The sequence below is a fragment of the Perca flavescens genome, chromosome 5 (genome assembly GCF_004354835.1).
Source record: "Perca flavescens isolate YP-PL-M2 chromosome 5, PFLA_1.0, whole genome shotgun sequence".
In the NCBI taxonomy this organism is placed as follows: domain Eukaryota; kingdom Metazoa; phylum Chordata; class Actinopteri; order Perciformes; family Percidae; genus Perca; species Perca flavescens.
The window spans coordinates 2111552-2123902 of NC_041335.1; the positions used below are offsets into that span (position 1 = coordinate 2111552).

Genomic DNA, 12351 nt, shown 5'->3' on the forward strand with positions numbered 1-12351 from the left:
ACATCTACGGTTTACCACAACTGATAGCCCTGAGACGGGGACATGAGCGTTGTCCTCTGCATATGGGAAAACAAACATTTATGATCCATAGCACACACAAAAGACTTTAGACTATTTTGACGTACTAAACTACGTATATAACTTCTTTTGAGGTCATTCTAAAAAGAAAAGAAATACATAAAATGCAATATCTGTGGCATGGAAAGATAAAATAATTTGTTTTCAGTAAATAGGAAAATACATAACCCATCCCCTTTTTTCAGACCCCGCGCACCCCCAAAATAAGTCTATTGTCAGCTTTATTCATTTCTGTGTCTGCTGACTTGACTATTGTTTGACTATTTAAAATTCCATAAAACTGCAGGATAATGTCACATAATTGGTATGCAAGTCAAGCTTGCAGTGTGGCCTCCACAGAAAAATCGAGCTGCGTCTGTCCTCCAAGTCAACAGATGGACACACAGACAGTAAGTAAACCGCGCATACCAATGAAGAGCTCAGCTCTCAGCTTCACCCCTCCAGGAACTGCGGAGTAATCACCATATTTGGATGGCCTCAAATCCTCGGGTGCTACTGAAGATTTGTAATTGGAGCTGAATGGTTGCAAACTGGCTTCTCCCGCGAGAGGGATTTAGCATGCCCTGCACCAGCCAACGTGGTGGCATTTTGACAAGTATGGGTGGGGTTCACTTCACGGACCAGCCATCTGGCATAGCGGCCCGTGTCACACAATAACACAGATACCCTCCAGAGCCGGAGACTCGAGTCTGGAGGGCCTCTCTGTCTCTGCGTGAGTCTTGGAAGCAGGACAATGCCTGCCAGCTTTGTTTTCTGGTGGCTGCATCATTTTACTTCCCCCTGCCTTTCACATCCTCTGTCTGATTGAAGGAAATTCCATTAAGGGATGAGAGACCTGAAAATCGGATCCACTGCTGTCTGTCTGAAGCACCTAAACATACATTTAAAGATTCTTCAGAAGCAATCTCATGATGGAGAGTTTGTATTTGTAATGTGAAAACATTTGCAAGGTTCTGTTTTTATGTAGCTGCTGACCTGTTCTGATGACGAGTGGGAGGTTATTTGAGGTAGTTACATTGCTCTGCCTAGCTCTGATTTATCTTTGTTTTCTCCATTTGGTCTTTTCATCTTGTGATATTTGGGTGGAAGAAAGCAGAATTGAATATGCATACATTTGTCAATAGCAAAATGCTTCTTTCACACAGCAACATTTTGTTTTCCAAAAATGGATAGCGTACAAACAAAAATAGAAGCTTTTAATACGTTTCTTGAAAGGAAGAATTGGACCATGTACGTCTGTGGGCAGAGTGTAACACGGTGGAGATTAAGAGCTCTATTCCCACGGCAACTGAATGAGTTAAAAATGTATGTTCACATGATCCTGTGAGGTACTTTGTATAAAAGCATCCAGCAAGTGGGCTGTTATGTTCTGGTCCGAAAAAGATGACAATGACTAAAGGCCCACGCTGCTCACTGTTGTAGTGCTATGACTAAGATAGCTACAAATGCAAAGTCATTCTCCGAAAGAGCACCTTAGCACATCCAAAGCAAGATGAGGATCCTTGTGATGTCAGGTGCCAATTTGAATCTCATTGTGGCTGAGTATACATCTGTCTCAGTGCTCCTTCCTCACATCCATTTGTCCAAATCCTTCTGACATGATACATGAAACCCATAACAGCTATAAATTATACAGCAACTACCAGAATGTGTCTGATTTGGCCTTTAAAAGACAGAGTCTCAAATTCAGAGACGGACCCATTTTTGATGAATGATTTAAGAGCAAGAGTGGATTTATGCACGTCCAAAGTTCTGAATATTGATGGGGAGGGGAGGTTGGGAGATTCAGCGATCTCTTCAAGAAGAGGAAAATAACTTGATCTAGAGAGGTTTAAAGCCTTCAAAGGCCAAAACAAATCTATGAAATATTGAGAGCTGGGAGAGGAGCTGCATTAATCCTCGCACTGCCACTCATAACAGCAGCAGGCATGTCAGGAAGATAACAACTCTGATTTGAAAATTGGTAGCATGAGACCCCCAAATTTTCTCTAAACAATGGATTGTTATCCTTGTGCAAAATGTAAGCCCTGTGAGAGCACAACAAATATGGAGCTGCTATCTGTATCTGTTCATTTCACACAAATTAGCTGCATTCTGTTATTGGGAATTGTCTACTGCCTCCCTTTTCTATGTCCAATTCTTTTATTTTCTTCATATGTGTATGAGTTAAGCTGTTCACAGACTGCACAAAATAACATCATATTTAAAATATGGACCTCAATTATTCAGATAAAGCAGTGGTATGTTATTGTGCCATGTTGCTTGATAAAGAATCAAGCATATGGCAGGATATCAAAAAAAAAGTGTTTACAAAGAAAATGAGTAAGCTACTGAGAAAATGGGGCTCTCTTGGCCATTTGCATGCACTTTTAAGATGGTCCCTAAATTCAGTTCATCATCCTGTCCACTGTCAAGTTCAAGGTTTTTCGTCTTTGTGCCAGGCTTAAATATTGCATCATGAGGTGTAAATAGCATCTGTGAAGAATTAGTCAAGCTTTATCCTGCATTGCACAACAAATGTTGTATGATTGATTATCATTATTATGGACATGGATTATAAACATACCAAATATCAAATGTATCGCCTGTATTTCTTCGAAATCAACATAGGTCTTTCAGACCAAACACGGTTTGGCCGAGCTCACCTACGGCATGCTGCTTCCGTGCCAACGCAGCGAAACGCTGTCATGGCGCAGCGCAAGCCACTGAAAACAATGGCTTTCAGTCAGAGTGCAGCGCTGCCGTTGCCGCTTTTGAACTGAAAGGCAAGAACCAGTTCTAAGGAGCACCTTTTTGTGTGATTTCTATGCCAAATTATGTGTGAAAGTCGATCTGGTTACAGGTCAATTTAGCAGAGAAAAAAACATTACTGCATAAATTCTGTTGCCATTTGCATCTGTTGAGAATGCATAATCTGTTCCTATCTGAATAATGTATTTGTATTTGGTTGCATCCTTAGTACTGTGTAACGGTGCAGTGTAAACATTTCCAAACACTTCTGTTCCATTTTGTCGAAATTCTCAAAAGAAACATGGATAAACAATCAGAGGCAATTAAAATCCATCATCAATTATCCAGGCTGGCATGCGGGCCTCTTTGTCCCTCCTTCATTGGATGTCATCATTAAATGTTGGTAATGTAATCACTGCATGACTCTAGGCCAACAGTGTAAAGATGAATGCTCGCTCCATCTGAGATTGCCATTATTGTCTGTGGCTGACTGCTGATTGTCAGGTTAGCTGCTGAATCCATTATCATGATTCCTCAAGGCTGAGCAGAATTGATCCTTATCTGACTCTGAAACTGTTTTGGCGACCAGAGCCTCATCTGCATATCATTATTGGAATATATATTTCATCAGGCTTCGCCGTGCTTCTCTGCATCCGCATCCATTACACACCGCACAACAACATATAGGCGCGCACCGCGATGTGTATCATTAAGATACAGTCAGAGCATCAAGTGTGTGTCAGCGTGGAAGAGAGAGAGAGAGTGTGACATTTCTCGTTTCTCATCAAGTCTTTTCCCCAGCAGGCTTAGCATATAAACAGCGTTGGTTTCTTTTATAATTGGGCATTATAGATAAGAAGCATATCTGGTGCTGCAGCTGGGCCTGTGAGGCTGCCATCCCATCAGCACCTACGCACCTGGGAGAAGGCCGGGAGTGACATGCATTGCTGATGACAACAGCCTCACTAGGACCATGAGCTGAGGGACAACAGCCAAGCAGAGGAGTGAACTGAATAGTAGCATATACTCTTGCTTATAGCATTATCTGTTTATTAAGAAGCTAATTTTTTAGAGCATTTCTGCTGCGAGTGACAAAATAGTAGAAGAAGAGAGGCAATGAAAAGAAGGTCAGGTAGTTTCATCTGAGTCTAATCCAATTTACAGTCAATCTGACCGTGAGACCATCAGAATGAAAATGATACACAATGTTGTTTTTTATTTATTAGATGTTTTTGTACTTAGTCTTGCAATAGATCGTTCGCCATACCCAGGCAGGGCAGGCTGTTGAGCTTTGGATATCTCCACATGTTGAAGTGGTGTGCATGGGGCTGTGGTAATATTTAAAGAGCTTAGAAGGTGATGTTTTTTAAGTGTAAAAGTGTTATATTATAATAAAATACCTTACATTTCTCCTTATCATACAATGACTATGATCACTGCAACACATGAACAATGCTGCTTCTTTATTTCTTAATCACTTAATCTATTCATGGAGGTAATGTTAGCATAGCTAGCTATATCTGATACAATCTGTAGCAACAGCTGAGGGCTGCCAGCCAGAAATGAGAAGCCTGCTCTTGTCTACCTGAAATCAAGGACCCATTGTTACCACCTTGTTTTCACCTCTGTGTGTCCGGCGTGTGCGTGTGTGCGCGCGCGTGTGTGTGTGTGTGTGTGTGTGTGTGTGTGTGTGTGTTTGTGTGCGTGCGTGTGTGTGTGTATATCATGGCAAAATGTGGTGGAGACACCTACTGTAGCAGGAGCTACCAGAGATGAGGTTTTGAGTGCTTTGCCATGTGTTTAAATGTCAAGATTTTGTCATCACGATAGCGCTGCAACCGTGCAAGATGCAGTAAGGGCTCCTGCACACTGCCTGCGTGGCGTGAGCGTGTCAGCTGCGTGGCGTGTCCGTTTTTACTTCGGCTCCCATGGTAACAGGTTAGAGCTTGCACACTGCCTGCGTGACACGCACGTCTCAAAACGCGTGCATGCTAGAAATAGGACCAACGCCTATTTTTAATGTGACACGCAAGTGTGTTGGAAGCGTTTCCAGGCAAAATAGAATAGGAAAAGATGTCATTTTGACACAAATACATTTAATTAATGGCATTTAATAATGACGTTTATTTCATTTTATCAATGGGAAACATACATGTGTACAGACAAGGCCGCGTCAGACACGTTTCTGGTGTGCAAAGACATAGAAAACTCCATGCAGCCGCCATGCAACTGACACGCAACAGAAACGCCACGCTCACGCGGCCTTACTAAACTTTACAGGTGTGTAGTTGAGATCAAAATGAAGAACAAGTCGAAAATGGGTGTGGTCTGAGCATAGGGTGCGGAAGTCGGGGGGTTGGAAGTAGAGAAGGGGCTGGTTTGATCCCATCGCAAGATGGTCTCTAGTTTCAAAAATGACTTCAAGTGGTAAATATGCCACCGTTATTATTGTGTATATATACAGAAAGCTTGAAAGAAGTAGCAACAGTAACGGAGGCGGGCAGGGCCTAGCAAACAGTTGATTCATTCTTGAATCATGTTTTCTCTGCACTAACACATTATGTTGGATATCCACAGCTTAGTTCAAAATGTCCATATTAATATCGACCTTCAAAATCCTTAGCAGACAAACTGTAGTGTTAAAAATGTTCATTTTTTTTCTTTCTACATAATGGCAGCTGATCCTATTTGTGTTTAGTGTTCATTTAGGCCAGTCAGACGCAGCGGGCTTCAGCAGGTAAGTACCGGCAAAGGAGGTATTTGCTTCTTCTAATGCACTACTTTGGGTCAAATCGCAGCTTCATAAGCTTGTTAACAAGCTTAAAACCCCCTCATCTGATTACCCAATGACGGTGGCTTCCACAGCAGAGCAGTGCTGCTGATAACCATCATGTTGCTCATTTCTGCGCAGAATGGGCTGCTGATAAAGCTTGACCGTTGTTTTCTTGTTGGGAGTCTGGTGACCATCCATCAGGCAACTATAAAAAAGGAATTTAGCAACTTGTTTATGTCCTTCAAATCTAATTGAACCTTGCTGCAGCTCCTGTGGCATGCCATTGGTAGGCAATAAACAACAGGGGAAATGGGCAATTACTTCATAACACTGCCGGACATGGTAATAGTTATTGGCGCGCTCCTCTCACCATAGTTATTCCCAATGGCCACAGAATACAATTTGTGGTCAGTGCACGATTTCGAAAAATGGGTAGCGACCTGGGATATGAGGATATGATTAAGTACGCCATTAAAGAGCTCAAGACAAATCATGGAGGGATTGTGACAGCCAGCGAACGTCTCCAGCCTGTGTGCACTCCTGGGTACACACTGCTGATGTCAAAGAAAAAATATGTAACTGCAATTAATTCCTTTTACTGTTTCAGACGTGTATTGGGTGGAAAGACAAATGTGCATGTAGAGTGTATTTGCAAGTTGTAAATTTGATTTTGTCAGGCTCAGGTTGAACAACTGGATTGGATGAATTAATGAATTCAAAAGCTCAATTTAGAACTTAGTTCAGCCTGACACCGAATGGAGTTATTACAGAGTTTAATGAATTAATTTACCTGGGTTCAAGATGCTTTATTCTCTTGTATTCCTATGTTAACTGGAAAGGCAGGCAACTGGGCCAGCTTTGCACTTAGTTCATTGCTTGTTCCTCTCTTCCCCAGCTATATAAGGATTAACCGTGCTTCAAGAGGGAGTCAGTCAAAATACCAGTTAAACTTTTACGGAGCCCCGGAAAGGTCACGGTGAATTTTTTCAGGGAACTACTTTTGCATTACCTCGCAATATGTTTTGCGTTCCCTCGCAATGTGTTTTGTATAATCCGTTTGGCATTCCCTCGCAAAACATTTCTTCTTCCATTCCGTCTGAGCCACGTGTCTATTTCCACTCAGCTGCCCAGCGCAATAAATCCACTCGTTGCATTTGTCTTTGAGCTGGGAATTATGCTGATATACTGCTCAGTGGGCACATTCATATCTTATAATCAACAGCCTATTTCTTAAATGTATAAAAAAGAGAATGTGCGATGTCAGAGATTTGCATGATGTGGAGATGAACAAACCCTGAATTATTAGAGAATCTGCAGCCCCCTAGTAGTGTTACAAAGAGAGAACGTTAGTTCAGGGACAAAAAACCCCGTAAAAATACAGCCTGCACTGTGGTTACAATCAACCATGGCTACAACCCTTCCGGTCGCCTATATGTTCATTTTCTACCTGTAATGGTCCATATTCCTGTACAGTGTGGGACTAATCCATTTAATCACATCAGATTTAAATTAACATTTACATCACGGTCTGATTTCTGCATATGGGCTGTAAGGGACGTGTGAAGTAGCAACCAGATGTGACCTGATGTGATTTGACTTAGTTTACGACAGTTTTCCAAGAAAGAGAAACTTAAATAAAGGCCAAATTAATGTGTTGTCTTCTGAGCTCTCAGGGTTTTTTCTGACTTAAGGCTATGCCTGATATGGCATTACATTCTTATAATAACAGCCTGCTGTCTAATTAAGCTATATGCCCAGGTTGGTAAAAGCGGTGTCTACAATTTGGTAACATGGCATCTACTGTAACACATATGGAATCTAATAGCATTGTATTTGATTTCAAATTAGATAAAATGGTGTCTTATGATAATTTCCAAATATTAGGATATGTGGTTTCTAATTTAGGTGGTGTCTAAATAGGTTATATCTGTACGTGTTTGTTTACTGTCTGATAAAGAACATATTGGTTATTTGTCTAATTTGATACAACCATATAAATAAAATGGACAAATGCTACGACTTAGCAAAACATGAGCGAGGCCAGTATAAAGCTCTGAGGAGAGCTGCAGAGTCTCTGGTAATTCAATCAGTGTTGGTTCATCGCCACATACTTTACACACACTTTATCTTTTCATAGGTATTGATTGTCAAACAGATATGAATGTACCAATTGAGCAGTATATCAACATTCCCAACTCAAAGTGAAATTCGACGAGCTGATCCATATTGTGGCGTTGCGCTGGGCAGCTGAGTGGGAATAGACCCTTGTCTCCGGAATGGAAGAAGAAAAGTATTGCAATTTAACACAAAACATATTGCGAGGTAACGCAAAAGCAGTCCCCTGAAAAAATCTTGCCGTGACCTTTCCGGGGCTCCGTAAACATTAACAAATAAAAAAACTCTGCAAATTCATGTTTTAAAATCCACGTACTCAAAATTGGCATGAGCCAAATAGATGCTATGCATATACAATTTCAGCTTGGACGACCCATTGCATAATCTGACATATAAATATTTATTAATTAGATAAGTCATTCTTTTTCCTCCAGTCCTGAAAGAGTTTTGCAGACAAAGTGTGTTTCTGTCCCACAGCAGTGACACTGTGTGGGGTTGTATTGTCTCTATAAGAGGCAGAGAGGATGCATTGTACTGTTTGAGAGGCAATGCCTGCTGGCTGGATGCCTGATGCCAAGCATAACTCAGAGTGACAGAGTGACCCTCAAATAGCTGCCGAAGCTCTGGCGTAATAACAAGATCATGCAGAAACAGTCCACAGTCGCACTCTTTTGGGGGCCAAAAGCTGTGAAACATCTTTAGCTACTGACTGTTGAGCAAGCTGTCAAATGGACTGCCAGGAAACTTTTTCTTTCTACCATTTCATTACAACCAGTTAGAATTAGATACTGTATATTCAACAATAAAAGGGGCATCTCTACAGCCAACAGTGGGCAACTCACACCAAAAGATTCTAGATTTATAAATAGCATTAAAAGGTAAGAGGAAAATATGTATTTTTGATTTGGAGGTGATCTGTCCCTTTAAATCAGTATTGAGATATCTGTAGTCTGGATCGATGACGGTTCGGTTTTAACCGGAACCTCTGAGCAACAATACACGCTGAAAATGGCAAGTTTTGAGGAAAGTTTGGATCGTGAAACAAGGCCGGCCTGCTTGGTTTTTTCGGTGAATGATTGTTAAAATTTCGAAAAAAATATGTTTACGCATTTACTATCTAACTGGGACATTTCGGGACTGATTGGCGGGGATTTGCTATGGACATAATGCAGACGGTGATACACTGGTAAGAGCCAATGAGATTTGACCATGTGTCCAGCTAATATAAATAGGTCACGTTACTGTATTGTGTGAACAGTTAACTTCCCCTGCAGCGCTGTGGAGATAGGTCTGGCAGTGCGAGACATATCTGTGACCTCTACTGGTGACCAGCATTAATACACCAACACAAGCTGAACCCGCCTCCTCCTACACAGTCCCCATCCCTAACAGCCCCAATTCAGCCAGAGCTGTAGTTATTTACACAGATGATGAAGCCACACTTCCCCAGGAGAACAGTAAGCTAGTGAATAGAAATCGACATTACTGATAGATTAGAAAATCAATCAGTAACAACATGCTCAGGAGTCACATTCCACCATGCTGATTTCTCATTATTTGGCTTGGGAACAAGACGTTTTTGTTTTTTTTGTCACTGGTTCAAAATCACATCCCTCATTACCGCCGAGTGAATAGGTTGGAGGTTTAACAACCACTGAGTCATTGCTACTGATCAACAAGCCAATCAACCCTTCCTGCACATGCATTACAATCTGTTTGTGCTGTATTTAATTACAGCATTCCTGTGGCTTTCTCATACAACACCACTGACATTGAAGCATGCCACCAAAGCAGTGTGAGGGAATGTTTTTTTGTGATCCCACTTAGTCAACATAGTCAACATCCTGTGAGTGAGCACTGTGCAGGCCAAAAAAAATACACAAAAAAAAATGTGCGTCCTTCATTACAACCATGCTTGCTAAAAGTCAGTGAGCACCTATCCAACATTTTCTTTCTGTCGGTGCCCCTGCTTCAAATGTTATCAGCAGACTGAATGGGCATCGTCATTTGTTTTTTGTAATGTGTGTACTTTTAATGTAGTTTGTGTATCTTTAATGTGTAAAGATTACAACAAGTTGATATAAAAAATGAATCGCGATGCATTTTTTAAACGGCCTAGGGCGTAATGTAGGTTTGATTTCACGTGTTTGACTTCAGACCTCACTACATGCTCTCAGTTTGTTCATTTGAAGAGATTTGTGTCTATTTAGTTATTTGTTTAAAAAAATCTAATTATTCATTTTTCATTTCATTTTTGTTATTTAAAATAAATTAAAAACAATTCCAGTTGCACTTTTGATAAGAGGACACATGTTTTGCACAATTTATATAAATAAAGGAATTGTTTTCAGTCATTTCTCTGCAGCTCACTCTGAATGAGCTAAATCAATCGATTTTAAGGTAATGTTACTTGTTTTGAAGGCATTACACGGATTGGCCCCTTTATATTTCTAATCCCCTTGCCCTACATCACTCCTCCAGGAACCTAAGATGGTCTAATTAGTTCCTTTTAGCTGTTCCACAGTCTCGGATGAAAATAAAGGGTGATCGTGCCTTCTCCGTTGTGGCCCCGAGACTCTTGAACAAACTTCCCATTCTTATTAGATCCTCCTCTACAGCCGAGATCTTTAAGTCTCGTCTTAAAACACATTTTTATTCTTTGGCGTATGATTTAGTTTAGGGACATTTGTATAGAAGTGTGTTGTTTGTATAATGTTCATTGTGTCTATATTTTTATTCTCTTTCTTTTGTTTTTATAACATAATATAACTTTGTACAGCACTTTCTTCAGCCTAGGTTGGTTTTAAATGTGCTCTATTAATAAATTGACTTGACTTGAATTGACTGTTAAAAACCCCCTGAGATAATCGTATTGTTAACTTAAAATGGTGAATTGTATTGAATTGTATGTTGAGTGTATCGTTAAATTAAACTCTGATGTAACTACTGTCTCTTTATTCATCATAATGAGTTATAAACTCGGAATACCTCATGTATACTGTATCCAGGCCAGTCTTTTCAAGCATCTGTATGAATGAAGTCTTGGACATCACTTGTGGTTGTGTGGCTTTCCCACAGGAGATAAGGAACATGAATAAGACAGTCGTATGTAACCTGATTTTAATGGTTGCTCTTCTGCTGAGGAGACCAAATCTGCCCCACAGACTAATGGCCGTGTAATGAAATACAAGTCTGTCAGTCCGTTATAGAGCCATTACATTAGACTTCAAAACTCAGACAGCTTGTTAAAGCTGATATGTTTCACCAGCAGTGCCTCCAGTCAAATGAGCTGCAGCTGAGATACAGAGTGGGATTCTATACAGAACTACGGACATCAACACTTAAAGCATAAGTTTATGTGAAGTTTACAACAAGTCAATTATGGGTTAGGGGTCTGGTAGGCTGTTAAAGTAACAGCCCAGTAAAGTCTATCAACACAAACAGCACTCTACATCAGCACATAGACCAAGTATTGTATTGCACTGAAATGCATCCCCCTGCTTCATTAGCTACTTAACAAGTAAGGTTAGTGCTTTGGACGGGTTGACAGGGTTGCACTGCTTTATCAAAGAAATGAGGCTAAGGGCTAACAGGAAAATATGCATGAGTCATGCTTCAGGTCTACGGAAAACTCACACCAGTGGATGCAGCCTGTGCACCTTTGGGATTCTGTCCCTGTCAGTTTGGCCAAACAAGCCATAACAAAGTGCTCTACATTGCACAAGGACTGCCTAATTATGGGGTATAGGCGCAATTTGCAAAGTGTTTCGTTTGCAGTGGCCATGATTTGCTTCTTTATGATGATGACTTCTGTACCACTAAGTCACAGATTTTGCTATTGACATAATCAAGCCGTTTCCTACCGTTTAGCTGATTGTAGACCACATCCTCCAGCCTCTCCAGCCTCTGGAGAATAGACTGCCTGTCCACCAAGTTGGAAACTTTGCCATTCCTGGCTCGCAGCCTCTGGTCAGACATACGCCCTATCTGGATGAGCTCCTCGGATCGGTCCTGGATCCTGCAGTAGACCGAGAACAGGATAATCCCCACGAACACAAAAATGTTGACGGTCAGCAAAGTTTTGATTTTGCGTGCCACAGCCATGAAAGAGAATATTGTCCGGCTGACACAGTCAAGCCCAGCAGCTGTCCATGTGCGGTGGCCTGCTTTACCACCTTACTGTGTGTTTACAGGAGGAGGGTTTTCTGCTCGGAGGGGGGGGGGGGGAGAGAGAGAGAGAAGGTCAACTCGTGGAGACCCGAGGAGCTGACGGATCCGTTCAGCACCACGGACAGCTCGCGAGGCTGCGCTCACTTCTTTAGCGGGGCATCGCACCCGTCACACTGGGAGCCGAGGTGGGGGAGGCTGCTGGCGGCCACGGCGCTCAGCTCCAGCCGGGGAGAGATGGGTTATTATTTTATTATGGAGCTTCACTAGCCGAGAAACAGCTGCACGCGCTCTGTCGTCGTTTGAGCTACATATCACGAGCGACAACTGCCGCCAGGGAAGGCATTCATCCTCTACAACAGCCCACGGCACTTGCAAACCAGCTTTCCTTCGCCAACGCGATAAGCAGCCAGTTCCTCAGCCCCGATAGGTCTCGTCCATCTTACAGGAGATGCGCTGCAATAACCGCTCGCATCGAAGCATCCTCC

At 41.8% G+C, this 12351-nt stretch overlaps 1 protein-coding gene across 1 annotated transcript in view; it reads right to left on the reverse strand.

Moving 5' to 3' along the window:
* galnt9 (polypeptide N-acetylgalactosaminyltransferase 9) overlaps positions 1-11800 on the reverse strand; it is a 127924-nt gene extending 116124 nt beyond the window's left edge. Inside the window, exon 1 of the mRNA XM_028579074.1 lies at positions 11560-11800. Within this exon, the coding sequence (XP_028434875.1) occupies positions 11560-11800 (241 nt within the window). The remainder of the gene's footprint in view (positions 1-11559) is intronic.
* Between the last annotated feature and the right edge of the window lie 551 nt (positions 11801-12351).